The sequence below is a fragment of the Manis javanica genome, chromosome 13, assembly GCF_040802235.1.
Source record: "Manis javanica isolate MJ-LG chromosome 13, MJ_LKY, whole genome shotgun sequence".
NCBI lineage: Eukaryota > Metazoa > Chordata > Mammalia > Pholidota > Manidae > Manis > Manis javanica.
In genome coordinates this window covers 77,884,721-77,911,583 of record NC_133168.1, presented here as the reverse complement: position 1 = coordinate 77,911,583, position 26,863 = coordinate 77,884,721, and the positions used below count along the sequence as shown (strand labels likewise).

Below are 26,863 nucleotides of genomic sequence, written 5' to 3'. Positions count from 1 at the left end.
TTTTAGCTCTCTGTTTGTGTGTCCCAAGATGTCAGGTGAACTTGACATTGCCTTTTGGGCAAAAGTACAGAGAAGGGCAGGACCAGATGAGTAATCCTGTGGTGGTTGAGATCTCTGGCGAACCACCACATGCGGCTGGGTTTCTTGTCACCCGACAACCTGGGCTGTGGGTGAGACAATAGCCGGCGCTGGCAGGTTTACTATCGTGGAGCAGAGCAAGAGCAAATAAATCATTCGTACATCAACACCAACTACATTTGCACCAGTTTTATTTCATGTGTAAAAATAAAACTTGATCCTCATTCTAGGTTCTGCCTTCAAAGAATAACCAAAGGCAGATTTCAGGGAACATGCCTGAAATCTATTAAGCTATTTTTTTGGGTTGTGAAAGAAAAGTACCCTCTGTGCTGGCTGCTAGGACCACAGGCAGGAAGGTTGCAGTGTGATTCCCTTTTGGGCCCTGCTGTCTAACTTACAATGAATCATGGAGTCTTTTAATTTTCCCCTTTCATTCTACCCTCTGCTCTTTTCCCAGTAAACTCTGGTTTTACTGCTTTTATAATCCAGATGACTGAGATGATAGAATGAGAAGGTATCTGGGCAAAGCAACTCTCATTTTCTGTTTTGTTTTTATTTAAACATTTTGTTAATAGAGGGCAAATAACTACAACTCTATGATTTCCTCATGGCTGTTGTAATTAAATATCTGCACCATTTTCTAAAAACAACCCTTCTTTAACTTAAGTCATATGTTAGTGTCTACCCAAATATAGTGTAAATGTTTGCACTGAAAGAAGAAAAATGAGCCTATGATTTTGCAACTCGTGCATAAGCATTCCAAAAGTGTTTGGGTACAAATTAAAAGCATATAAAATTCTTTGGCATATACTTGCATTGTGGTTCAGTTTATTTAGTGATGTTTTTCTACTTCTGTGCATTAAGAGTGTGATTCTGAAGGCAGACAGGTGGGTTTTAGTTCCAGCTCTGCTGCAGACTAGTTTGTGTGACCAGCTATTAAACCTTTCTCGGCTTCTGGTTTCTCATCTGTACAATGGAAATAGTAATGATTATCTTATAGATTTGTTGTGAAGAATACATGGGTTAATACATGTAAAACATGTAACACTTACTGAGTTCTAACCATGGACTAAGCTCTGTATTAAGTGTTTCTATTATGACTACTTTCTTGTAAATCAGTATCACCGATTCTTAATTAGTAAATTGGAAAGAAAGCCCAAGATCCAAGATTTTCTTGAAATGATACTGGTGTTATCTTAAAAGAAAAACCAATCATTAAAGGTTAATTGGTCAGTATTTTTCTATTTCTGAACCTCTTCTAGTCAATATAAACATCTGGAACATTTTCACCAATAATACAAAAATTTATCTCATTCTCAATACATGTAATTGAAAAATCCAAATTCTTCAAGTAACTTTCAGAAGAATCTTTTATACTTTTTACTTCATTTTTCAATGAAAAAATGAAAAATATAGTACGCATATTTAAACTTTAGATTTTGGCTTCTGAAGTGTTTCTTTTACTTACCACTTTAAATTTTAAGTTAAAGTTTTACTTTGAAGCAGAGTTTAACAAAAATTTTAAATGTACTTGGATGGTTGGGCTTTTTGAAAACCTATTCTCAACAGTTTCTTACTGAACTTGCACTTCGTACCACATTGCACATAAAAGTCAGTTAGCCTGAGCACAGAGAAAACTCCAGCCTATGACGTTGACTTTCCAAATTTTATTTTCAAATATGACAGTTGTTTTTCTGTCCATCCACTTGGCTCTCCATCTGTTCTTCCACCAATCCATCTGTCCATCCATCCAAGCACTCTTATGTTTCAGGGAGGAAATGTAATTAATTTAAGACATGGGAAGAAAATGAATATTCATGCATTCATAAACCAATATAAGAAATACTAACTTGATTTTCAGAGTTAAAAAGAAAAGGTCATAGTATTCATTTTCTTTACTTTTTGATTAGGTCTTTATTTCACTTAAGGTAAAATGAAAGAAGGACATAAAATATTTTTATTTTTAACCAATACCTTTTTTAATGTGAAGTAATAAAACTCTTTAGATAATAATTGAAAATGGGAAAATGTAGTACTATATACTACTTGAGCATGTGGACATCATTTGTGCTGGATGCTAGAGGGAACACAGAGCTAGAGCCCTAGTTGACCTCAATTCACTGTTATTTCACATCATTTTACCTAATTAGCCTTTTCCCTGTGCTTTGTCAAGTAAATGTAATTAAAAGTTGTATAAAGGCCTAGAATATTTTAATGGCATCGTTTGGTATGTTTGCAATTGATCAGATTTTTATATTTTATACTTTAGCAATTTGTAGAAAAATATACCAGTTCATGCTTTCTTAATTTTTTCATTGCATAATATTTAGACTATTTAGAATAGAATATTTTAAAAAATAAACATGTTTAAAGAGCTGCATTGTTATGAATGTTTGTTTTTAGTATTTGTTGAGCACTGCCTCTATTAGGGTTATAGCAGAGCCTTTACACACCTCATCTCAAACTCTGTAGTGTAGGTGGGGAAATTGTAGAGAAGTTACTTGTTACGGCAGAATTAAGATTTGAGTCTTACCTGTCTGACCCTAGATCCCATTGTTTCTCCACTGTACTAGTAGTTCACAGGCTTGTGTTTCATGAATGACATAATTTTCTGAAAACGGGAGAATGAGGTTTACCCTCTTCTTATTTTGCTAGTTAAGAATATTAAAAATAAATTATCATTTCATTTCAAAAAGTTTGAAACCCCAAATATAGTAAGATATCATCTTAGCATCAAGGACAGTGCTTTAAGTGGAATAAACTCCATTTTATGAGAACTCAATGATGAGCTGTATACTTCTCACGTGGCAGGGACTGCTGTCTGGCTGGCTCTGTCCTGTGTATGTACTACTGTGTCCCACAAACTGAATTTGGTTCAGCTGGGGAAGGACGTCACGGAGGTGTGGCAAAATGAAGAATGCAATAGATGCCGAGACAAACTTCAGGGCCCAGAAACTAGAGTTTGTGAGCCTTGGTGTCTGTATTCTGTTTGCTCTTATTTTGCCTGTATATACTATGCCAGCCTCTGGGGAGCATACCATGTGTGAGATTGTGTTCGTTTCAATATGTGGATGTGTATTATTATTATTATTATTAGGAATTGCTGAATTGCTGTTGTGGATATTGAAGATTATATTTAAAAAATTTCCATATTTCATATATTTTTCATGGAATAGTGATTGGGAACATGAACATGTGGCTTTATATTTTTTTTAAAGGCAGAATTTGAGAAAGACTAGTTTTATTAAAGAAGTCAAGAGACTCATTTTCCTATTTATGAAAGGATCATGTGTTTTTTTTTTCCCCCCAGATCCCTTTTAACAGATGAGAAATTGTAGCTTAAATGAAGTTACTTTGCCTTATACTCATCTTGGAATATATTTGAAATTACTGACTTGATGGCAGGGGACCCTGTAAAATCCTAAAGTTACCTTTGTTTTCCTCACTCTCTGTATTAATACCACCAAGATGTTTCTCTAATATTAGGCTGGAGTTGTGGAGCAGGTAGACATTTTCTTCTAGTGTCTAAGAAAATAAGAGTAACTTAATTTGCAATTTATAGAAATGAGGTTAAAAAGAATCCATTTTTTAGAGCAGACTTTCGCAACTTTACAAATTACCTTAAGAATAGAGCATAGATTTCTAGTTAATAAGAAAAAATATAAAGGCTGCTACTAGTTAGAGTAGAATAAAGCCACCTAGTTTTATAGGAGTGGTCACAAAACCAAATTTAAAGAAAAAGTTGTACAGTTTTGTTGCTGGGTCTCCGAGCCCTGCCAGCTGTCTGTCAGCAATGTTTCTGAGTGTTTCTGTGTGCAGACACCTTGATGACGTCCTTAACCTCATGGAACCTCTATAATTTGCAACCTAAAATCTTAAAAAGCAAGAGTAACTATTCCTCTTTCCTAGAAGATATGTGAAAATTATGTCTTCTATATGTATATACACATACATATATTTTTTTCTTTAAATAGTATTTTTCCAAGGAACTTATGCCTTAGTTCTATCATATGAATCAGGCAAAGATGAAAAGAAGTGACTGATACTACATTTGGAGAACCTCCAAAATACTTGAAAACTTGTTGATGGATTTAAACTCAGTTTACCCAGGGTCATACACGGTCATCTCACAAACCGGGACTGGAAAGCCTGGCTGGGAGAAGCCTCAGTGCCACACTGCAGGAGGGCTCTATCGAGGTGAGGCCATGCGAATGGCTGAGTCTTGTTGGCTGTTGATTCCAAGAGTTACTGGGCATTTCAGGAGTTGATGAAAGCTATAAATTGTGAGCCAGTCTGCAGGTGTTTGACTCTTTTCTGACTCTGCTCTCTGGAAATGAGTACATATATATAGCACCCACCCCTTGGCCCGGGTTTAGTCTTTTCCCTTCTAAGGCATTTACTAGCTTGGAGTTTTCTCCTATTTGGCCTTCAGTCAGTATGGGTGGGCCTGTAGTTTGCTAATTGCTAGGTTTCCTCCAATTTTTACTTCAGGAAACATGCAATGGTTAAGTTTCTATCAGTCCAGCTTGTGTTAATAAACAAAATGATGAACTAAATGAGGAATTTCTTCAACTTAGGGGTTAAGTGCTACAACTTTACAGTAAAAGTAACGTGCCCCCATCCAAGATCTCAGAGCCATTTTGTTTTTTCTTAAACTGCAGCTACGTATGAGAAATTTAACTATTAAATTAGAAAGCTGAGTTTTTGGTATGTAGTTTTCTCCTTAAATTGTTTTAATTGCTTTCTCCCCATATATACTTTAAAAAATTGTGTTCTTTTCTTCTCATCTCTTTGCATTTTTCCTGCGAATTGCTTGAGCAAATGTAATGCTGTGTGGAATACCATGGCTTTGATCACATTTAGGGCCCAATGGATAACACAGGCTAATCCTCTCAAATCAGTAAGTGTAATTTTATCTTTTACCATATAAAGTAAAATTCACAAGTTCTAAGGGTTGGACATGGCTGTCTTTTAGAAGGTCACTATTTGGACTACTAGAGTATTTGCTCCTTTTCCTATAAACGATGGAGAGGCAGTAAGGTTGAGGTGGTAGAGTAGGTATTAGAGAATCTGAAGCCCACTTATTGATTTGAAACATGGCTCAGGTACTTGTTTACTGTGTCAAAGGTACTTGCTTTCTTAATTCTCTTCTGCTCTTCTGTAAAATGGGGACAATAACAGCAAATCCATTGTATTATTTTGAAGGTCAAATGATTTAATAAATGAAAAGTGATTAAAATAGTGCCTGGCACAAGGAGGCACTCAACGGATACTGTACATAGGTAGCTGACTTAGGAAAGTTTTGCATACATCAAGCAGCTGTGAAGGCTGGCACTTGGTGGTGCAGTCATGTAATGTGCTTTGTATTTATGAAAATTTATTTACTGCAGGAAGAAACAGTGGCCAGATACACAGGCAAATATAAACTGTGTGAGGGGGTTCTGGTGGAAGTGAGACTTCTCAATGTATGCTTTTTTGTTTTAATTTTTGAATATATAACACTTTGAAAAGGACAACTAAATAAGTAAGTTCAAGAATTGAAAGTTCATAGAGGATCATCTATAATTGTCTTGATTACATAGCTAATAAAAATCCCCAAAGAGTAAAACTTTATGTATTTTTTTGTGTTGTTTTCCCAGATGGCTCATGAATCCATACTGTGTCCTTTGGTATGTGGTGGCTTTTGTCCTTTGAGTTGAGTCCAACTGTTATATTCAGTATTCTTTCTCAACAACATTTTGTTTAAATTTTTTTATTGTGCTTTTAAATATAGGTAGAATTATTTTAATAAGACTTAATAACTAGATCACTTTATAAGAAAAAATTCACCTTAGAAAAATGTACTTAATTTGAAACAGTCATTTGCTATAAATTAGCTAAGAGACTTGTGCAGTAAAATGATTTAGAATGTGTGTTCTGCATACTTAAAAAGCTCTCACCATATAGTTTTTCCCCCCTTGGTTCTGGTTTTTTCACCTTGCATTAACTTTAGCACTTCTACTGCAGTTCACTGGCTTTTTATTGTATTGCACTGTATTTCTAGATACCTTATTTAGCTCAGTAATGACAGCTCAGCCCACATGAAGAAATCTGCTGTTTTGGTGAACATATGCCTTAATGTATTAGCACCTTACTCTGTGTGGAGCTTTACATTTTTGAAAACATTCTCCTATTAGTTAATGTAAGCTTCATAATAGCCCTGGGAAGTAGGTGGGTCAGACACAGCTCATGTCATGTATCTATGTGTTATTATTGTTTATTTGCTTGTCTCTAAAGCTTGAGAAAGAGGTGAGGACCACCTGGAATTCTAGTATATTGTCAGTGCTCAAAAATAGTTGTTGAACATACAAACACATGTATAACTGGAGAGAAGAAAAATCACTTTAAAAATTACCTTCAGTGATTTTCGTAAGCTTAACATGTAAATGAAATTTCCAGAACAAAATCCTTGTTTTTAAGACTTTTAGTCAGTGCTTCTCTCAGAACAACTTACTGATTCCTTTCTCTGATTTAAATATGAGATCAGTTTAGGGCTATTCAAATCCTTTGTGCTGAACAGAATAAATTAATCTCCAGCACAAGTAGGATTTAGCACTTCTGCTCCTCAGAATAATCAAAACAAGATTCTCCAACCTTGAATGCCTCAGAAGTACCTTATGAAAAATTCACAGTTTTGTTTATCTTAAGTTTTAAGTGATACCCTTATTCCTGTCTTAATTGGGGCTACTGTAACGAATACCACAGACTGGGTGGCTTTAACAATGAAGACTTATTTTCACAGCTCTGGAGACACAGGTCATTTGGGGTCCCGGTGAGAACCTTTTTCCTTTAGCCTCCAAGGCAGAGAGAGTCTCTTCTCTCCTCCTGTGTCTTCCAGGGCTCCACCCTCATGACCTAATCACCTTCTAAAGGCCTGGCTTCCAAACACCAAAACACTGGGGATTTAGGGTTTCAACATAGGAGCTTTGGGCAACACAAACATTCCGTCCACAGCACTATCCCTCGATTAGTGTGTGGTGATACTTCAGTCAGTGTTACATGGTCCAAACTGTTTCTCAATGATAAAGTTTCAATTGACAGATGAGTATTTTAATTTTTATGAGTGCTAAGAGATATAGGAGGTTAGCCCTGAAACAGGTTAACAGGTTTTCTTACCTCAGTTTTCTCTCCTTAGTGTTACTATAATGGATCTAAAAAGGAAGTTAACATTTATTTTAATCACCTATTTTTTGAACTTAGTACAATGGACCCTTGAACAAAACAGCATTGAACTATACAGGTCCACTCATATGGAGATTTGTTTTCAATAAATACTGGAACATTTTTTGGAGATTTGCAACATTTTGGAAAAACTCATAAACCACACAGCCTAGAAGTATTTAAAAAGTAAGAAAAAGTTATGTCAAGAATACATAAAATACATACATAAAAACTTTGTCATGAATGCATAAAAGATACTTTATCGTTTGCTACCATTAAATACACACAAATCTCTTATAATAAGTTAAAATTTATCAAACTTAGCACATAACCAACTACATGATGCCATTTGCGATCAAGAGAAATGTAAACAAACTGTCACAGTTCTCCAAAAGATTTTCCAATATATTTCTTGAAAAGAATAATCTGGGTATTAGTGTATCAGTGCAGTTCAAACCCATGCTGTTCAAGGGTGAACAGTAGGCTCTTTAGTTTGTGGGGAGTCAGAAGTTATATGCAGATTTTTAACTGCATGGGGGTTGGGTGCCCCAATTTCTGCATTGTTCAAGTCAACTGTATATTAAAAATAGTAAAATTTAACATGTCCACATTTGAACTTATTATCTTCTTTCTCATTAGGTAGTTATGCCATATACATAACTACTCCACTTTGAAAACTGGGGCTCATCTTTGTTTTCTTGTGTTGAGTTGTATGGGTTCTTTATCTATTTTGCATATTAGTGTCTTACCAGATACATCATCTGCAGATATATTCTCCATTCAGTTACTTATCTTTTTGCTTATTCTCATTCACCACTGACCTACCACAATCAGTCAGTTAATAAGTTCTGCTTGTTAATTATGTCTCCTAAGTACATCTCTAATACGTCCCTACTGCCCTATACAAACATTATTTCTCCCTAAATTGTTTCAAAAATGTACAGTAAACTCACTTGAGTTAGAATATAAAGTGCTCTGTAATCTGGTCTCTATTCACAAGCACTAGCTGCATTTCTGCCCTCCCGCCATTTGTCTAAGCTCCGCCAGCACTGAGGTGTTGGCAGTTCCATGCATCCATGCCCTCTGTGGCATGTCTGCTCTTGCTATGATCCCTGCTTGGAGATCCAAAACCACCTACTTGCTTACTAAATCCCCATTAAGACTCAGCTGAGGTGTCATTTCCAGAAGACATACCTGACCTATTCCTATCCATGCTTCTCTCCTGGACCCCTTTTCCCTCTTACTGGGTTCATTTATTTAAACATACATTGATTAAAATAGTTCTCGAATTCTATCATGGGTCAGGCATTTCAATAGGTGTTTGGAGTAACTCAGTAGAAAATAATGAAAATTATTGCCTTTGTGGCTTATACATTCCAGTAGGAAACACGAAAAATTTACCACTTTCTAATATCCCATATAATTTATTTTTTAGAGTGCCATGGGAAAAGCATATAAATAGAGTGAAGAGGGCAAGAATTTAGGTCAGTGGGGCCTGGCAGACATCAGTATCACAAGCAGAGGTCCTTGTGGCCCAGAGTGAGAAGGTGACACTTGGAACAGACTGTCAAACAAAAGGGCCCTGACCATACCCCCACCTCCTCATGCCGTTGAAAATCTGCAAAAACTTCACTACTAAGAGCCTGCTGTTGACCCTTAAACAACATGGGTTTGAAGTGCATTGGTACACTTACATGCAGATTTTTTTTTTCAGCAAACATATTTTTTGGGGGGTTTTGTGACAATTTGTTTACATTTCTCTCTGTTGCAAATTGAAGGAGGCCAAGGACTGGTCTGTGTAGAAATCTGAAAAGAGCATTGTCCCGGGCAGAAGCAAGAGCCAGGGCACAGGCCCCTGTGTGGAAGCGTGCCTGGTTTGTGCAAGGGCACAGTGGTCCTGAGGAGCAGATCGTGTAGTGCCTTGGATACCAGGGTAAGGACGTCGGCTTCCAGTCTATGTTTTGGGAGGTACGGGAGGATTCTGAATGACACGATCTACTTCATATTTTGATTGGCTGCTCTACTGACCCCAGATTATAGACAGATACAGGTTCACCAAGTTGGGGGTCTATTGCAGTGTGCAGATGAAAGGTGATGAATGCTTCAGTGAGAGCACCAACTGTGGAGAAGGTGAAAGGTCAGACTTAAGACATTATTTTTCAGTTTGGGACAACAGGACTGCCCAATGGTTGGATGTCAGCAGGTGGAGGAGAGGACGTCAGAATGCCCCTGGAATTCCCCGTCATTCTCCTCCGTCCCATGCCTCTAATGAGCCCCCAGTCCTGCTGGTTCTACCACTTGATCGCCACTGGCTCTCGCCCTTGTTCTCTGAGGGGCTCTCGAACAGGTGGCCCTGCTTGCAGCAGTGCTCTCTGTGCGGGTGCAGACCGAGCTCAAATGCCTGACCACATCACCCTTGACGTTAGGTCCTCAGTGTGCCTGCAGTCCCCTGCAGAGAGTCCAGAGGCCTCCGTGCGGTGTGAGTGCCCTTCCTCTGTGGCCCTGTGCTGGCTTTGAGAGCCTCGTCTATGATGCCCTTTCTCTGTCACACCTGGACCCCCCAAGGGGCGAGCCTTCCTGCCTCCCTGCAGGGCAGGTGCTGTCACCTCTGCCTGCCATCTGTTTCTCATCCTGGCCACCTAGAGAATTCCAAGGCCCGTTGGGGGCCATTTGCCTGAGTCTTCTCTGACCTGTCCACCTGGTCTGGTGCTTTTCTCTTTTCCCCACAGGCCTCGTTCACATTTGTAATACTCAGTGGAGTGACGCTGGCTATGAACACCTTGGGGCTGGAAAGGTACCAGTATCTTACCATTAACTAGCACAGCCCAATACACACGACTGACTTTAAGGCAGTTAGAGCTTTAAGGCAGAAGTGGGTAGAAATCAACTGCAGACAGTGACTTCATATTACGTACCGTAAGAGCAAAGGTGGAAAAAGCATGTGCTTGGTAGCCAAGAGGGGCAAACACATTCGGTGGAGGAGAGTTGGGGTGTTAAGTGTGGTTTTCATGGAAGCACGGAGAGCGGAGGAGAGAGTCATCAGATACAGGTGTGTGTGGTGCCAGGTCGTAGTTTTAAACTTGGGAAAACTGATCAAATGCTGTTTACAAAATACAAGTCTGAAACAGGCTTACTGTGCTTTTGGTTAAAATACACTTTGCTCCTATCCTACGATACTGTCACTGTGTCACTGGGTTGCGGCATTTACAAAAGAGAATCTATGAAGCCGACAGTAGCTGGATTCATGGGGCGGAGCAGGGAGTCTCCCTTTAGAAAGGGATCTTTACGGCTTAATAGCTTGGAGAAGACACGTGCATTCGCTGAACTAAACGGGCTGCGGGCTGCCCTGTGGCCCGCATCCTGAGCGCCCGGGGGACCCGGCCAACCCGGTTACGGCCAGTTGGCAGGAATTAGGCAGGCAGAGACTTGCCCAGCGCCACCGCTCCCCCGAGCCACGTCCCAGGCTGCCGCCCACAGCGGGTTTCTGGTGGACGCGTCCCCCGAGGGCGAGGGGCGGGGCCAGCAGAGGAGGTGGAGGCCCGCCGGGCGCCAGGAGCTTGGACTTGCGCGTCAGACAGCTTTCAGTCCACTTCCAGCTGTGGGTCCTGGACTCGAGCTGCCGACCACCTCCGCTGCGGGAGACTCCCGGGTGCATCGGGTCCTGGTCTCCGGAAGTGAAAGTACCTGTCCGTGCAGGCAGCGTGACTGCACTTCCGGTGTGCGCGTGACGTCTCTCTGGAAGCGCCTTGCTCGCGGAGTCCCGGCTGTGAGTGGCACGTGGAGGCCGCCGGGGAGATGGCAGGTGGGTCTGGTAGGTTTTAACAGCTGCGGATGCCAGGGGCCTGGTGGCCAGTCCTGTTGGCCGGGCCTGGACAGGGGCTCCGAGGGTGAAGGGACCCAGTTAGGCCTCAGGGTGGGCGGCGTGGGTGAGCCCGACCCAGTGGGCTGTGAGGAGAAGCCGTGCAACGGCTGCGGGCCAGGTGCTCGGGGCGCAGGCCGGATGCTCCACAGGCCCATCGGGGGCAGGATGGGCAGGATGGGCCGGATGGGGACAGCTGGAGCCCCAGGACTCGGCCGGCCGTGGTCAGAGCTGTTCGGGGTCAGGACCTGCGGAGGGCCTTACCGGTGACACGAGGTGTGGAGTGTGGTGCGGCCGGCAGGCCGCCACTCAGCTGGGGTGCCAATCCCGCCAGCTAAGCCCCGCTCCAGGGCCTCCCAGTCATGGATTTTGAGGCCTGAGGATTTCCCCCTTTTTCCCGAAACGTGCTGCTAAGAGTAGTGTAAAGAGAGATCTGGAGACCTGAAATCAGGAAGGCTAGTTGAGGCAGGAGGCTTAGCGCTGGTTCATAGGGCAAAGTGATAGAAACCCGAATTGCTTAAACAGTAAGGAAAAGTTATGTTGTAAAACAAGAAGCCCTAAGGAAGAGCAGCTCCAGTACTGATTAATTCAGGGCCTCACAGGCATTCTTAAGGATCCACTTCTTTACTCTTCCCATTCTGCTAATTGGCTTTGTTCTGATGGTGGCAACATAGATGTTTTAACTGTAGGCCTGGTGTGCACATTGGAAGGAGAATGGCTTTTCCCTGTGTGTTGGCCCAACACATGATTTGCAGGGATTGGGAGCATTACCATGGTTGATTTGTCTAATCAGGATTTCTTCTGAGCTGAAGATAATGACCTTTTATAAAGATAAGTGACTTGATGTAAAGAGAGGAAAATAATGGCTAACAGTGTCCAGAACTAAGGCTGTACCAGTGGGAATGGAAAAGCCTAAGAGGATGCAGATATTCTGTAAATGTAGCATGAATAGGATTCAACAATTACTTATTTTTGAGGATCGAAGTCGAGAATGGATTGGAAGATGGCTGGAATATTTAGTTCAGAGGACTAGGAGGAGGGGAATTTCACCTAAACAAATGGGGTACAGGAGAAGGAGAAATAAAGATTCAGGAAGGTATCAGTTATCTGAGAGTTATTTGATTTTTTTTTTAATTTGTTTTGTTTAGAAGCTTAAAGTTTAGATAAAGTCATCCTCAGAGATGTTACAGTTGAAGACAAAGGGGGTAAGGAAGACTTTGAAGGAAAATAATTTAGAACGAGGAGAGGAGAGGAATCCCCAACATTTTCCAGGTGAGTAGAGTCTCTAAGTTAGTGAAAGAAAGTTGGAAGGGCCATTCAGATAGAGAGCAAATATACTTTGTAGCTCTAAGTTTGAATTGGCGAACTTACTAAAGTTACCAGTTGATGAAAACTTGTTTCATTCATACATTGAAATTCTTGGACATCAACCCTCAGTTATCGCAACCCTCTCTGCCCCCCAGCATTGGCAGTCTTTATTATGTTAAAAAGCTTAAATAGCATTTTACACAGGATGCATTAGTTTTACCAGCTTTTGGAGATTTCTATGTGGTTCTAGTTGTTTGTTTTTCATTTTACATTTCATAGGCTGGTTATTCTGTTTAATAACATATTTGCTTTTGGTAAGTCGATTGTTGGCTAACTGACCATCCTTGCAATGTTATGCAGGAGAAATTCTCAAGAAAGTAAGGGGTTGGTTAACGGTATCTGATATCGCTGAGACCCAGGAAGATGAAGACTGAGATTATGATGTTTACCTCTTCAGGGAAGCTTGGCTTGTAGTTCAGAAAGTCGTTTCAGTGCAGTGCTGGGGGCTGATCTTATGGTGTGATGATTAAGGTGTGAATCAGAATTAAGAACATTGAAGTCAGCACTGGACTCCGTTTTGACTTTGATGGTGAAAGAAAGAAAAGTATAGAATGTGTGATGAGTCTCTCAGGCTGGAGGGACGTTGTGTTGTGATTCAGGGTTGGTGGAAGTCTGAGCATATTAGGAATCTCTTAGAAGGGACAGAGAGCTTGCAGACCTGGAATGTAGAGGGGAGTAATCGAGTGAGCAAGGTAAAGAAGGAATGTCTCCCCTGGGGGGAGAGCTGGCTGAGTTAAGAGAGAAAATAGTAAGTGGGTAATGGTTCAGAGAGATGTTGAAGAGGAAAAAAGAAGGATCCCATCAGAAAAAAACAGGAGGTCAAGTCATGTGTCAGGGAGGTAATGATGTGTATGGATGCTAACGAGTACTGGGATGTCTTAGTTCTCTGCATTTTTTTCTAAACAGTTATAAATACCAGTGAAGGGAATCAGATGGTTGGGCTTACTGAGTGTTGAGGGTAGGTAACAAAAGGAAGAAGGATGCTTAAAGATAGGAGAAGTGCATTAGTTTGTTCAAGATGCTTTAACATATCAGAGATTGTGTGGCTTAAACAGGTATTTACTACTCAATTTTTGGAAGTGGGAAAGTCCCAAGATCAAGCTGCTGGCTGATTGAGTTCCTGATTCAGTTTCCTGGCTTGCAGATAACCCTCTTGTTGCTCTGTCCTCACATGGGGGAGAGACATGGTGTCCTTTATAAGGGCACCAATCCCATCCTGAGGGCCCGCTCCCATGGCCTAATCAGCTTACACAGGCCCCATCTCCAAATACTGTCATGCTGAGGATCAGGGCTTCGACACAGAATTTTGCAGAGGTACATCCCAGAGCCAGATGGTGAGGTCGGGGACAGGGATTCTGTCGTGTGGGGGAGAGAATGATTTTTCTACTTTATTTGTGGTTTATAAAGGCATGACCTTCAATACATATAGAGGCATATCTGGGTACAGATTAACTATATTTACTCTAATTTAGCAGGTAAGCTCCAAGGAATAAGAAACAGTGGGTTTAATGTAATTTCACATCTGTTGTCCTATTAGCTGTACAACCAGAATGACAGTGTAGTTTGTGAAGTACAGTATTTTGAGAGTTGTAAATCATGGTGTACATGAACTATTATTTTAATAGAGTGCTATTTAATGTACAAGCTGAGACTAGTAAATAAATCTTGTTTTATTTATATTCAAAATATAGGCGATTAGTACATTGGCACAATTAATTTTTAATTAGCAAGTGTGTTTTTCTCTAAATATTTAAAATTTAAAATGATTTTTAAATCAAGTGTTTTTAAAAATTAATTTTGCGTAGTTTTTATAAGGCAGGTTTCCTCTTCAGGAAACTCTCAATCCTGGTTTGAGTGATGCAACTTCTTGTGCCCTACCTGGTCATTGGGGTACCTCTGCCTGCCTTCAGATCTTGTGTTTAGAGATGCAAATGTTGGCAAACACTTGAAAGTAGTTTTCATCTTACTCTCCACACCCAAACATGTTTGTAATGGAGCTATGAAAGAGTTACCTGTACATCTTCTAACAAACTCCTGTTTCTTTGACTGTTCTAAATGGAATATATGGAATCTTGCAGAACTACAACTTGGACATACTTTTATGGAAGTAGGAGAAGTAGGGGTGGTCATACATAGCTCAGGCACCTTTCTGAAAAACTCATTTTCTTTTAATGTTGGGTTTGAGGGCAGAAACTTTCATTACAATTAATGTAATACATTGGATTGTTTGTTTTGTTAATAAGTGACTAAAACCTGCTTAGCTCACAACTTTAACCTAAACCCCCCCAGTTACACACCTTCCTTCCTCCCAGGTTCACACAGTAATGGTTGAAGTGCCAGACACTGTACGCTGATAAGATAAGAAGTACATGGTCGGCTGCCATCAGCCGGTGGTCCCTGCGGGCCGGCTGACGCACGCAGCCCGCCTCTGATGTCAGGCGGCTGATAAGTTGCAATCTGGCTCCTTTCCCACATTTTGTGCCGGGGCGGGAACAGGCTCTTTGTCTGAAAAGCAGCTCTATTGAAATACTTTTTAAAAATATATTACTGCTTTTCTTGACTTTAGGCCAGATTCCTGCCTGTTTAAGCAGTTTAGTATTATTTCTGAATTGTTTGGCAGAAATAAATGTCTGTTAGCAAAAAGATGTTTAATTCATTATGCGTGATATTTTATGATATGTTTGTTACTGCTTCCAAGGCTTCACATTTGACATTTTGTGTGTGTGTGTGTGTGAAGAAGTGTAGCAAATTTGATGAAAGGGGTAGTTCCATAGACTCATCTAAACAAACTCTTATTTACTCTGTCATCACTGTCTGCATTCACCCCAAAATAATCTGAGAGGAGGGGAAAATGGACTATGAACTGGGGTCAGTTCAGGAATACCTAACATCCAACAGGCTATTTGTCTCAACATACTTTTTGGCATTTATACTGAAATACGGAAGGATACTGGATTCATGAGATTGAACTGTTCAGTACTGGTGATAATCTACTGATGCATATGCCAAACATATTCTCTCCACTGATTTAAAAATAAAAAAGCCAGACAGAACACACTCTCGAGCCAAATTGTCATCGCAGTGATAAAGTCTGAACAGTATGTCACCTGGTAAAATGTCTGCTTAATTACATTAATGGCCCACTATGAGATCCTAAAGGATAAAGATAACATCAGACCTGTAGTGTTTTGCCTGCCTTGTTATTAAAAAGGGGAACCACTATCAAATTGGAAGATCTAAATACCTAAATGGCCTAGCACACTATATATTGAAACCTATTAGATACTAATTCTGAGATCAGCTCAGGTTAGTGAAATTGAAGTTTAGCATTTCATCTAAACTTTGCACTTCAAAATATGCACTGGGTGAATACCGTTAACAATAATTGGTTACAATGATAAGCATGTACAACCAATTAGAACCATGAAGAATGATGATATGCATATTGTGAAAGTGAAAAATCTGAGAATGTTTAACATCTATATTTTTGTCACCAAGGAAGCTGAAAAAAGTGTGTGGGGAATTTAGAAATATCACTGATTTCCTCAAGTTCCATTTTTAAACTGGTGTTCTAATGAGGCCACTTTCTAACAATACAGTATTGTGTCTTTTGTTAACTATTATGTAAGCTAATGTTTTATACTTAAGTATTAGTGATAGCTAATGTTACTGAGAGCTGTTTCAATTTCATCCTTAAAACAATCCTAGGAGGTATAGATACTGTAATCGTCTCCAGTTCGCAGATGAGGAAACTGAGGCACAGCTCAGTAACTCAGTGAGTGGTGGAGTTCAGAGAAGAATGCTGGCAGTCTGTCTTTCACAGACAGAATTTTATGCTGTAAGTTGAAGGGTGTCATAGTGACCAGAAAAATAATGCCCCTTATCCTTAGCTGCTGTTAAGGGACTGAGCACTGAGGAAGGGAACTGGAGTTCTAGAGCTAAGAAATGATATTCATGAACCGTTAAGAAAACAGGGGTGCTGTGTCCTCTGTAAATGTTCCTCTGTTCTAAAGGGAAATGGACACAATGTGGCTGTGCTTTACAGCTCTGTGCAGTAAGTCTACGTTAGTACTTTGCAGAGTTTAGATGCTTATATTTCTAATCATGGCCTTTCTTAGTCACCAGGGAGAATTTGCTCTCTAAATTAGAAGCTATGTTATGCTGGGGGGTGGGGGTGGGCAAGATGTGTGACGGCGAGGTAGCAAGTTGGGGGCTGCATAAATGACCTGAGTGGAAATGCAAGATTGGGAGCAAGTGGTGGAATATTTACGTGTACGTGCAGCACAACCTGAAATGGTGAAGCAAGACTGTGGATGGTGAGGAAATTAAGAGCAGGCAGATCAGCTGGTACTGAGTGAACACTTTTATGAATGGGAGCTTTTTTATAAGCAAAAGCAGTTTGCCTGAGAGGTGAAGTGTGATGCTTCCAAAAGGTATCGCAAGGTTTAAAAATGGCTTAAAGTCACACGTCAGCGAGCTGTCTTTCCGAGAGCAGTGTGTGAAAAGAACCTGCTGTCTTGTTAGCTTTCTGGCCTTGCTTTCCCCCAGAGGTAACATTATGTAGTGGCGCTGACTCTGAAGTGTACGAGGAAATGTCTTCAGTATTTCCATGCTGATGCCTAAGGGGTGTGTAATTTACTTTTCTCTCCTATCAGCACGACTTGATTCCTTAGGTTTCCCAACAGAATTTCATGGCATGCACTGTTTCAGTATTTTCATGTTTATCAGCAAAGAGCTGTTAGAATAAACAAAGAAAATAACCTGTTTGCTAAGAAGGCAGGGCAGAGGGCAGAAGACTTGGTTCTGTGAGACTCGGGTTGTTAACTTGACTGCTAAGCAGCAGCCTGGGTCGTGAAGTAAAGCTTTCAGCTCGGAGGACCCAGTGTAATATGCGTGTCATAGATGAGATCAAAATAATGAAATTACAGGAAGTAAGGGGAGTAACTCAGTATGATCATGATACCATTCATTTTACTCATTCAATTCCAAAACATTCACCAAATGCCTACTGTGTGAAAAAAAGAGTCAAGTCTCCTTATTTGTGGACTCTGTATTTGTAAATTCGTCTGTTCTCTAGGCTTTACTTGTAACCCCAGAAAACAGTACTCATGGTGCTTTCTCTGTTGTTCATGGACGTGCTTGTACACAAATCAGCCGAAAATATGTCATCTGATGTGCACATTCCAGCTGAGGTCAAACAATGCAATATTCTGCCTTCTTGCCTCAGTTCTCTTACTGTAAACAGATTCCTTTATGCAGTATGTTTAGTGCCATGTTTTTCTCATTTTTGTGTTTTAATTGGTGAGTTCACTGCTTTAAATGGCCCCCAAGTGTCATGCTGTGAGACTGTGCGGTGTTCCTGATAAAAGAAGATTGTGATACACCTTTTGGAGAAACACACGGTTAGAGAAGCTTCATTCCAGCATGAGCTAGAGTGCCGTAGACCCTGAGTTCAATGTTAATGAATCACAGCATTCTGAGGAAGGTGTCTTTAAACAGAAGTACACATTACACAAGGTTATATAGACAAAATGATGAAAATGTTGTTACCAAAGGTTCACAGGACCCTCGCCCCGTATCCTTAGGGGCAGTGGTTGGTTTGGGCTGATGTAGCGTTTGTGTTGACTTTGTAGAACAGAGCTTCCTCTATGTCTTGCCCATGGGCTTCTGGCCCAGGCAAGTTCACTGTGGATTCAATGTGACCAAGAAATGACAGCAAAACGTTCTTGGGTTGAAAGGGTTATACCCAACTTTATTTCCAGGTGGCAGATCAATCACTAAAATCCCATCCACTCAGAGCGAGTCTGCATGCAGCAAGCCGGTCTCTGCCTCTGGGCCTCTCTGCCTGCACAGCCGTCCTCTGGGCCCCTCTGTCATCTTCACTGCCGCCACTCCACCCTCTGCTCTGCTCCCTTGCAGCCGTGCCACCGCGTCACCCAGAGCATTGGGTAGGGCTCTTTATATAGAGTCAATAATGGCATACTGCCCACATTTGTGTAGTGAGCTAGCCAACCAGGGCCAGGTGAGAATCCTGGGCACAGGAACCTTCACTTTATCCACATTCTACCAACAAGAATTGACAGTTACTACAGGCTCTGGGGACAACCAGATGAATAAGATGTTTCTGCTTTTAAGATCACTGCTAATGGTGGAGAAACTTCCATCAAGGTTTAGAAAGTTGATGTACTGAATTCTGCATGACCTAGGTCTTTCAGCAAAGACTTTGAAGAATCTTCAGGGTTGAGATTTCAGGGTAATACTAGTTTATTACCATTATCAAAGAAAATTGAGTTATTCCTGTTTTAAAATATAGTACTTAAGAAGATTGTTTTTAATTCTGGAAATATTCATCTTAAACGAAATGTGCAGTTCTCTTGGTATTAATGAAATAATGTGATTGTAATTTCATGTATGTACTTTTGAAAGTATGTAATTATGCATTGCATTAATTCTTACTCAGTGGCCTCCCATTTATCTTGTTTCTCCCAGTGGGCACAACTCAACTTGAGCATTAGGATGATTCTAGTCACATATTTCATATTTTAGATACCAGATTAATAGTCTTATTTTTGCATGCTCATTATTTCTTATTTATGCAGTTATTTAAAGATTCATCCTGCCTTTTAAAACAGATCTAGAAATAAGTATAAGATTTTCAGAAAGGACAGTGTTTTGGCTTGCAAGGGCTGCCATGAACATGAGTCCCACTGGATTATACACTTTTTTACATGATCTTCTATTACTTTCCAGTGTTGTTTAGCATGTGTAATGCAGTCCTGAGCCAGTGGCTGCCTGCCCATTTTATTTCTTCAGCCAAACTGCCTCTAAGAACATTATCCTGATGACAGTTCTCTCTGCTCTATTTAACATTAATTCTTAAAGGAAATATGGGTCAAAGAATGTCTTAAGACCAATAGTGTCTTCAAATACTAATTAACATCAGCATATAAAGATCACCCACAAGTGACTGAGTTCAGCTGTCTTTGAAGAAAACTACTTTCACATATGTTACAAGTTTGTGATTACAGCTTGGCAAGTCTAAGTGTATTAGTTTTTAATACACTTAGTGTATAAAATACACCTAGTGTATAAAATAGTTTTTAATACACTAAGTGTATAAGTGTACCAGTTATACTAGAAAACGGTTTTGATAAGTAAGAGACTGCAAATTTGCCTCCCTTTGTGTCAATGTGTGCCACATAAATCATTTATTAGGCATAAACATTTGCAGAGCAAGCCAATCTTTAATGGAGGTTTGCAGATTTGATTTGATGTTTAAGGTAAGCCTACGTGTTGCATTCTTTTATAAAGAGAGGGAGCCTCTTGTAAAGCACATAATAACTCATCCTTTTAGTAAATTCAGGTGTTTAAGGCTGTGTGCAACAGATGTGTGCTGGGCTTAACAAAGATCCTTCACTCTGTAAGGTGACCCCAGATAGCATTTGTCTGAAGGTGTAAGTTTGAGAAAGAAGGTGGGACAGGGAGCCAGGGTGGTTAACAAGGGGTGTACAGTGCTGGGTGCTTTATTTCTTTATTTCATTAAGTTTAATGATCATGCTAATGGTGGAGTTACTACTTTAAACAGAAGATAAAACAGGCCCAGGGAGGTTAAATAATTTATCCACAGTCACACAGTTACCAAATATTAGAGCCACTTTTTGTTCCCAGGTCTGCCTGATTCCAAAGCCTTTCACTTTCTCTCATCAGTCATCAGTGTTTAGTTTTTACCGTTCCTGGGAACAAAAGCCTGGACATACGAACTGAGGACACAGCCAAGCTACTGTTCCGAGTAGCGGATCTGGGGGCTAAGGGAGAGTGTAGTGGGCCCAACAGGGTGTCTCCCCCAAGGCGTGTCCCCATCCTAAGCCAGAACCCGTGAATGTGACCTTATTTGGAAATAGAGTCTCTGCAGATGTAATCAAGTGAAGGATCTGGAGATGAGTTCATCCTGGATTACTCAGATGGGCACTAAATCCAGTGACAAGTGTCCTTATGAGAGCCCGAGGGTGGTAACACAGCCAAAAGAGGAAGAGGCAGTGTGGGCTGCGAGGCAGGGATGAGAGTGGAGAGGCCTCAGGTCAAGAAATGAAGACAGGCATGGGTCAGATTCTCCTCTTGGGCCCCCAGAGGCAGCACTGCCCTGCCTGGTTTCTGACTGCCAGCGACCAGAACTGTCACAGAATGAATTTCTGTGTTGTAAGCGTCCGCGTTGCAGTGACTGGTTAGGGCTGCCTCAGGAAACTACTACAAAGAGAAGGTGCTCATCCCGAAGCAGCGCTGGGATGGGCCTGAGCACCTGCCTCCAGCCTCCGCTCTGTATGTGATGCGGCCGAGTTGGGCAGATCACTGACCTCTGTCTCAGGCTTTCCATCAGGAAAGGGGGTGAGAAGGGCTCTCCGCCACCCTCACGGCTCTTATGCTCATATGGCATAACGTCCTAGGCCATCTGTAAAGCTTTAAAGAAGTGTTATATTGATATGCCTCTAGATAATTCAAGAGAGTTTGTTTTACATGTGATGTTTAGTCCCTTTAAAGTAGTAAAGGTCAAAGTCAGTTTTTAAGTAGGTTGGTTTGAATACTAACAGTTTAATAACACTCCTGCTAGAGAAGAAAAAATAAATTGACTGCTCCATGTGGAACACAGTACAAAGGGTGGTCGGTGAGGGGTCAGTTTCCACTGTGCATTTCAACAACTGAGGGAAAGAGAGATCTTGAATAATCAGAAAAAAAATGTCCTCAGAGCAGTGCCGACCAGCGGAAGTGTAAGGCAAACTGCACATGTGTGTTACAATTTTCTAGTGGTGGCTTTAGAAAAGTAAACAGCTGAAATTAATTTTAATAATACATTTAATACATTTATTATACTACATTTAATAAGTTATTAAACTTATAAATTTTAATAAATAATACATTTCATTTAACCCAGTATATCTTAATGAAATTTTTTTTTTTTTGAGAGGGCATCTCTCATTTATTGATCAAATGGTTGTTAACAACAAAAAATTCTGTATAGGGGGATCAACGCTCAATGCACAATCATTGATCCATCTCAAGCCTAATTCTCGTCAGTCTCCAATCTTCTGAAGCATAACGAACAAGTTCTTACATGGTGAACGAATTCTTAACGTAGTGAAAAAGTTCTTACATGGTGAACAGTACAAGGGCAGTCATCACAGAAACTTTCGGTTTTGATCATGCATTATGAACTATAAACAATCAGGTCAAATATGAATATTCGTTTGATTTTTATACTTGATTTATATGTGGATCCCACATTTCTCCCTTTATTATTATTATTATTATTTTTATTTTTAATAAAATGCTGAAGTGGTAGGTAGATGCAAGATAAAGGTAGAAAACATAGTTTAGCGTTGTAAGAGAGCAATTGTAGATGATCAGGTGTGTGCCTGTAGACTATGTGCTAATCCGAGCTAGACAAGGGCAATAAAACATCCACGGATGCAGAAGCTTTCTCTCAAAACGGGGGTGGGGTGAGGTTCTAAGCTTCACCACTGTTGTTCCCCGATTTCTCACCTGATGGCCCCCCTGCAACTGTGCCTGTCTTAGGTTGTTCCTCCCTTAAGGAATCTTACCCGTCCTTAATGAAATATTTTATATTACATTTACAATGTTGTCTTCAATAACCAGTACATATTTTAAACTTACAGCATGTCGCCCTTTGAATGCTCAGTAAATATATGTTGCCAATAGCTATTCTGTTGGGCAAACATAGCCTTATAAACTTTGTAAACGAATAGTGTGCTTTCAGCTCTTTCCCCAGAAGATGTGTCTGGGGGGACAGGAGGTGGTTGGTGAATATTGGTTGAGTGATCTAATAAACACCTATGCATAACAATATTTTTGTCTTCCGAGGAAGTTATGCCTATCAGTTGCTTAGTTCTTTTAAAAACGTTTATTGAGTGCCTGCTGTGTGCTAGGCATTCTTCTTACAGCAGATGATGCAAAGGTAAGTAAGTTAGACCCTTGACTTTGAAAAAAATTAGAATCTCAAGGTCAAAACAATTAAGTAGACCACTAATAATAAGGCGCGGTGAGAGATGGAAAGGTCATCTAGTAGGTAGAGCTTGGATTTGGACTCGGAAAGTCTTTGGTTTGGGTCTTAGTTTTAGTACTTTTTATCCACGTGACCCTGGATGATTCATCTCTTGAACTCCCTAATCTTTATTGAGAAAAGGCTGATAAAATGCCTGGCATTTAGTAAACCCTCAATAAATGATACTTCTTAAAAATGTATGTTAAAAGTAATTTTAAAACAAGCTAGTTACTGAGTCTGTTGAGGAACAGACAGAATGAAATGGAAGTAATGAGCAGGTGTTTCCATGGAAGAGGAAGGGCACCATTAGCCATGGAATCTGCTTAAAGGCCCAAGGAGAACTATTAACACTGATGAAACATGTGATGCTTTCTGAGTGGCTTTTAACCCATGGCTATGTATTTTAAAAAATTTTGTAAACCTGGTTTCAAAGGACATCCCAGCACTTACCATTAACCTCTCTAGATCTTCTCTTCTTTGACTGAAAAATGGGGATAATAATAATACTGGAGCCTCCATTTACTTCCTTCCAGTTACTACCCCTAAGGATAACTGCTTTTCTGACCTCTTACAGGTAGTAATTTTACAAAAACTTCTCATAAATGGAATCATGCAGTACTTACACTTTTCTCTTGCTTCTGTTAACCTTAAGAATAGTCAGTTGTTTTACCAGCAAAAATGGGATTATTCAGGAATAGCAGAGAATTGTACTTCCACACAGGCAAGCTATGGCAAAACCATAGGCAAGTCTGGAGAACCAAAGAGACAGCCACTCTTTTATAGAGGAAAGGGCCCGTTGGCAGGGCTCTTCGAAGCACAGTATCCACTGGCGTCCCCTGGAGTCCCTGTGTCATGGCTTCCCATTGGCTGAGGCGGGAGGCAGAAACCTTCCTCCTCCTGGGGAGTGAAGTACTTGAACAGTAAGGCGTCCATCTCTTGGGGTGGGTGTGAGGTGTGGGATGAGAGAGAGGCATGAGAGGTCCCCTTGCAGGCCTCCTGACATCGTCATGTCAGTGAAGTTTCCCTTTATTAATTTTCGCACTTCTTTTCATCATTCTATGTGTGTACTTCATCTATCTCCGTGCAAGCAGGTGTAACTAGTTTGCTCTCATTGTTATAAGGTATTACACTCTGTGGTGGCATCAACTTATTTTTTGATTGTACTGTGGATGGGTGTTTGGTGTCTCCAGGTTTTGGATCACAGAAAGAATCTTTGAATATTCTAGTACTGTGTGTGGCTTTGATGGAGAGAAAGTGTGCGTTTCTGTAGGGTGGAAATGCTTGGTTACAGGGCGTGGATATGTTCAGCTTCACTAGATGCTGCCCAAAACCTGTCCACCATTACTGTACCAATTTATCCTTTCATTAGCAGTGCATGGGGGTGAGGATGGGATTTGACACGCATATTTTGCATGTTAAAGTTAGGTTTGTGTTTTCAAAGTGTGATTGTGGCCACGTCACTCCCATGCCTTGGAAAAACCCTTTTGCAGCTGTCTGTGCCTTCAGGACAAAGCAGCTCATGGCTCGTCAGCCCTGTTGTCATCTGGCCCCGGCTTTGCTCTACACCTTCGTCTCTAGAGGCTCCTGTTTGGCGTTGTGTCCCGCTGCCTACCTGAGTTCCGTGCAGTCCTCTGGCCTCCTTTCCACACTCTGACCCAGCTGCTCCTTTGCTGGGAGGCCTTCCCTGTACCCCTTGGCTCACTCTCATCAGTCCTTCAGTGCCCGATTCAGACATTGCTTCTTCCAGAAAGTCGTTCCTGACCCTCCTGTTAGCAAACTTTCCATACAGACGTTTGTGACTCCTTCTTTAGCATCAGAAATCTTGAGTGTGTGTTGGGGGGCAGACTGTATTACTGTCTTATTCAAGTCAAAGTCACTGGGCTTTAACTGTGCCTTTGCTGTTTACTAGTTGTTTGGCCTTGGACAAATCTCTGAATCTCTTTGACCCTCAGTTTTCTGATCTGTAAAATGAAGGAGAAGGAAGGTGAAGAGGATGAAGAAGGAGGAAAGGATATGGGGGAGAGGAGAGTGTGACCACAGAGGAGAGGAGGAAGATCAGATGTTGGGAAGATGAATATATGGACCTGCACTTAGAACCTGGCACCTCATAAGTGCTGTATGAAGGTTAATATCAGAATTAGCAATGAAATGCTTTTGAAATGAAATACAGAATTTAGCATTTAATGTTTTCTGTTTTTTATTTTTGCGCTTGAAAAGAAATCTGTAAGAATGTCAGCTGAGAGCAGAAGCCATATCTTCCCTCATTTACAGTGCCTGGCAGAGTGCTGAACACACGAAGGTCTGAAATCCTTGCTGACCGGCCCTCCACTCTTCCCCTACTTGGATGCATACGCCCTTTCTGTGGTGGAAGTGCTTGCTCCATTTCAAATTAACAGTACTTTTACTTTTCTCTTTTCTCCCTTTTAGTTCAGGTCAGCATGCTGATGATGTTTGTTATTATCTTATGACAAGATCATAATCTCTTTAAATATGTGGCCTTAAATTTTTTTTCTTTGCAGAGTTTTTTCAGGGAAACATGGATCTATTTTTTTGTGATAGAAATGGTTAGGAAAAAAGAATTTGACTTAGATGTATTCACTTCATAGGCCACTTTGCAGAACCTTCTGTGAGTGTGATGCATTCTTCCTTTTATTAAATAAGTCTTATTTTTACTAGTCCTTTTGTCCCTTGTTGGTTATTATATTTGTATTCAGAGGAGCTCAGGCTTTTGGACACAACTGGCTCTCAGGTGGGTGTCATTGGTTGGCAATGGCTTGATGGTGTTACCAGTTTTCTGATTCATCCTAATGCTATCCAGTTATATAAGACTGCAGTTCATTAATGATAACACTGACTTATTAAATCAAATTTGAAGATACAGCCTTCTAGTTACTCAAGTGATCATGTTTACTATACAGAGTATCCCTGCCTAGTGTCAGCCCAGGTCACAGAATGGGGCTTGGCAAATAGACATTAAGAACTAGAAACTGTGGACAGTTGGGAAGGATTGCTCACAAAGGCCTATCCAGTTTATTCCAGTGAATAAACTCCTGACCCACTTCAGTATCCCTCTCCATAATGGCCAGTGTTCCCTCATACAGCTTTTTTTCTTTATATAAATACATTGTTTTAATTAATGTGAGGTACTCACACATTTTTGTTTCTTGATCACAATTAAGACTGAGACTATACTCTGGTTATTTTGTTGGTGTGTGTGTATGTGTACAGTTGCATGGATTTCTGTAATAGACTCATGTAACTGTCACTACAGTCATGATACACAGTTCTAACATTCCAAACAAATCTCTTATGCTGTCCCTTTACTATGACATCTTTCTCTCCTCCTAACCCTAGACAGCTATCAGCATGTTCTCTGTCACTGTGGTTTTCTCTTCCACAGTGTCACATACCTGGAATCACACACCATGTGACATTATGAGACTGGCTGCTTTCATTCAGCATAATGTCTTAGTCATCCAAGTTGTTGGGGTATCAGTAGTTCTTTCTTGTTGAAAAACACTTGTTGCTGCATGGCGTTCTGTTATCTGCCTGTACCATTGTTTGTTTAACCATTTACCTATTGAAGGACATCTGGGTTGATTCCAGTTTTTGGTAATTTTGAATAAAGCTGCTCCAAACATTCTTGTACAGATTTTTTGCACAAACATAAATTTTTACTTTCTTAGGGTAAACTGCTTTCCTAAACTATGACTTACCATGTGTAGTCTCTGAAGTCTCTGGTGTGGTCAGACCATGTGGTCAACTGGTGTGTTGATAGAGATCTCGCTGAATGCCTGAAGTCAAAACTTTTTAAAAAGGAGAAAAAATATGACAGAAAAAAAGAAGAGGAAGGGTGAAAAAAGAAACAGGAAAATTCTCCCTGTGTTTGTCTCTTGGCTCTGTGTTGGGGGACACCTTCGCAACTTTGCCGTGGCATTTACATCCTGCTTGCATTGGGCCTAAACATCAACCAGAGGTCAGAATTGGAGAGTTTAGGATCTTCTCAGTTCTTTCCTGAGCTTGTGTCCTGCCCCTGGAATGTGTGGCTCTCTGAATTCCCCAGTATGAGTGGGACCTTTCAGTGTCCTACTTCCCCAAAGAATCTCTTCCTCAGCTTTTCCTCCTGGGCTTTCAGTGTGTCTCTTGTTTGCTTCAGCTGTAATTTTTTTGCCCCAGGTGGCAGTGGGAGATTCCTTTGCTTTTCAGTGTTTTCTGGGAATGCTTCTTGAGAAGCCACTTGCTGCCTGAGAGAGTTCTCAGTTAGGTAAATGATGTCATGTACCTCATGTCAGTCCTTCAGGTAG

At 40.7% G+C, this 26,863-nt stretch overlaps 1 protein-coding gene across 4 annotated transcripts in view; it reads left to right on the top strand.

Moving 5' to 3' along the window:
* PDE10A (phosphodiesterase 10A) overlaps positions 1-26,863 on the top strand; it is a 508,454-nt gene that overhangs the window by 297,380 nt on the left and 184,211 nt on the right. The window contains exon 1 of one of the 4 annotated variants that reach the window (XM_073219873.1): positions 12,292-12,409. The exons of the other annotated variants lie outside the window; for them this stretch is intronic. Coding sequence (XP_073075974.1) covers positions 12,319-12,409 — 91 coding nt within the window. The 5' untranslated portion in view covers positions 12,292-12,318. Of the gene's footprint in view, positions 1-12,291; positions 12,410-26,863 lie in introns of those variants that run through there. 4 annotated transcript variants of the gene reach the window in all.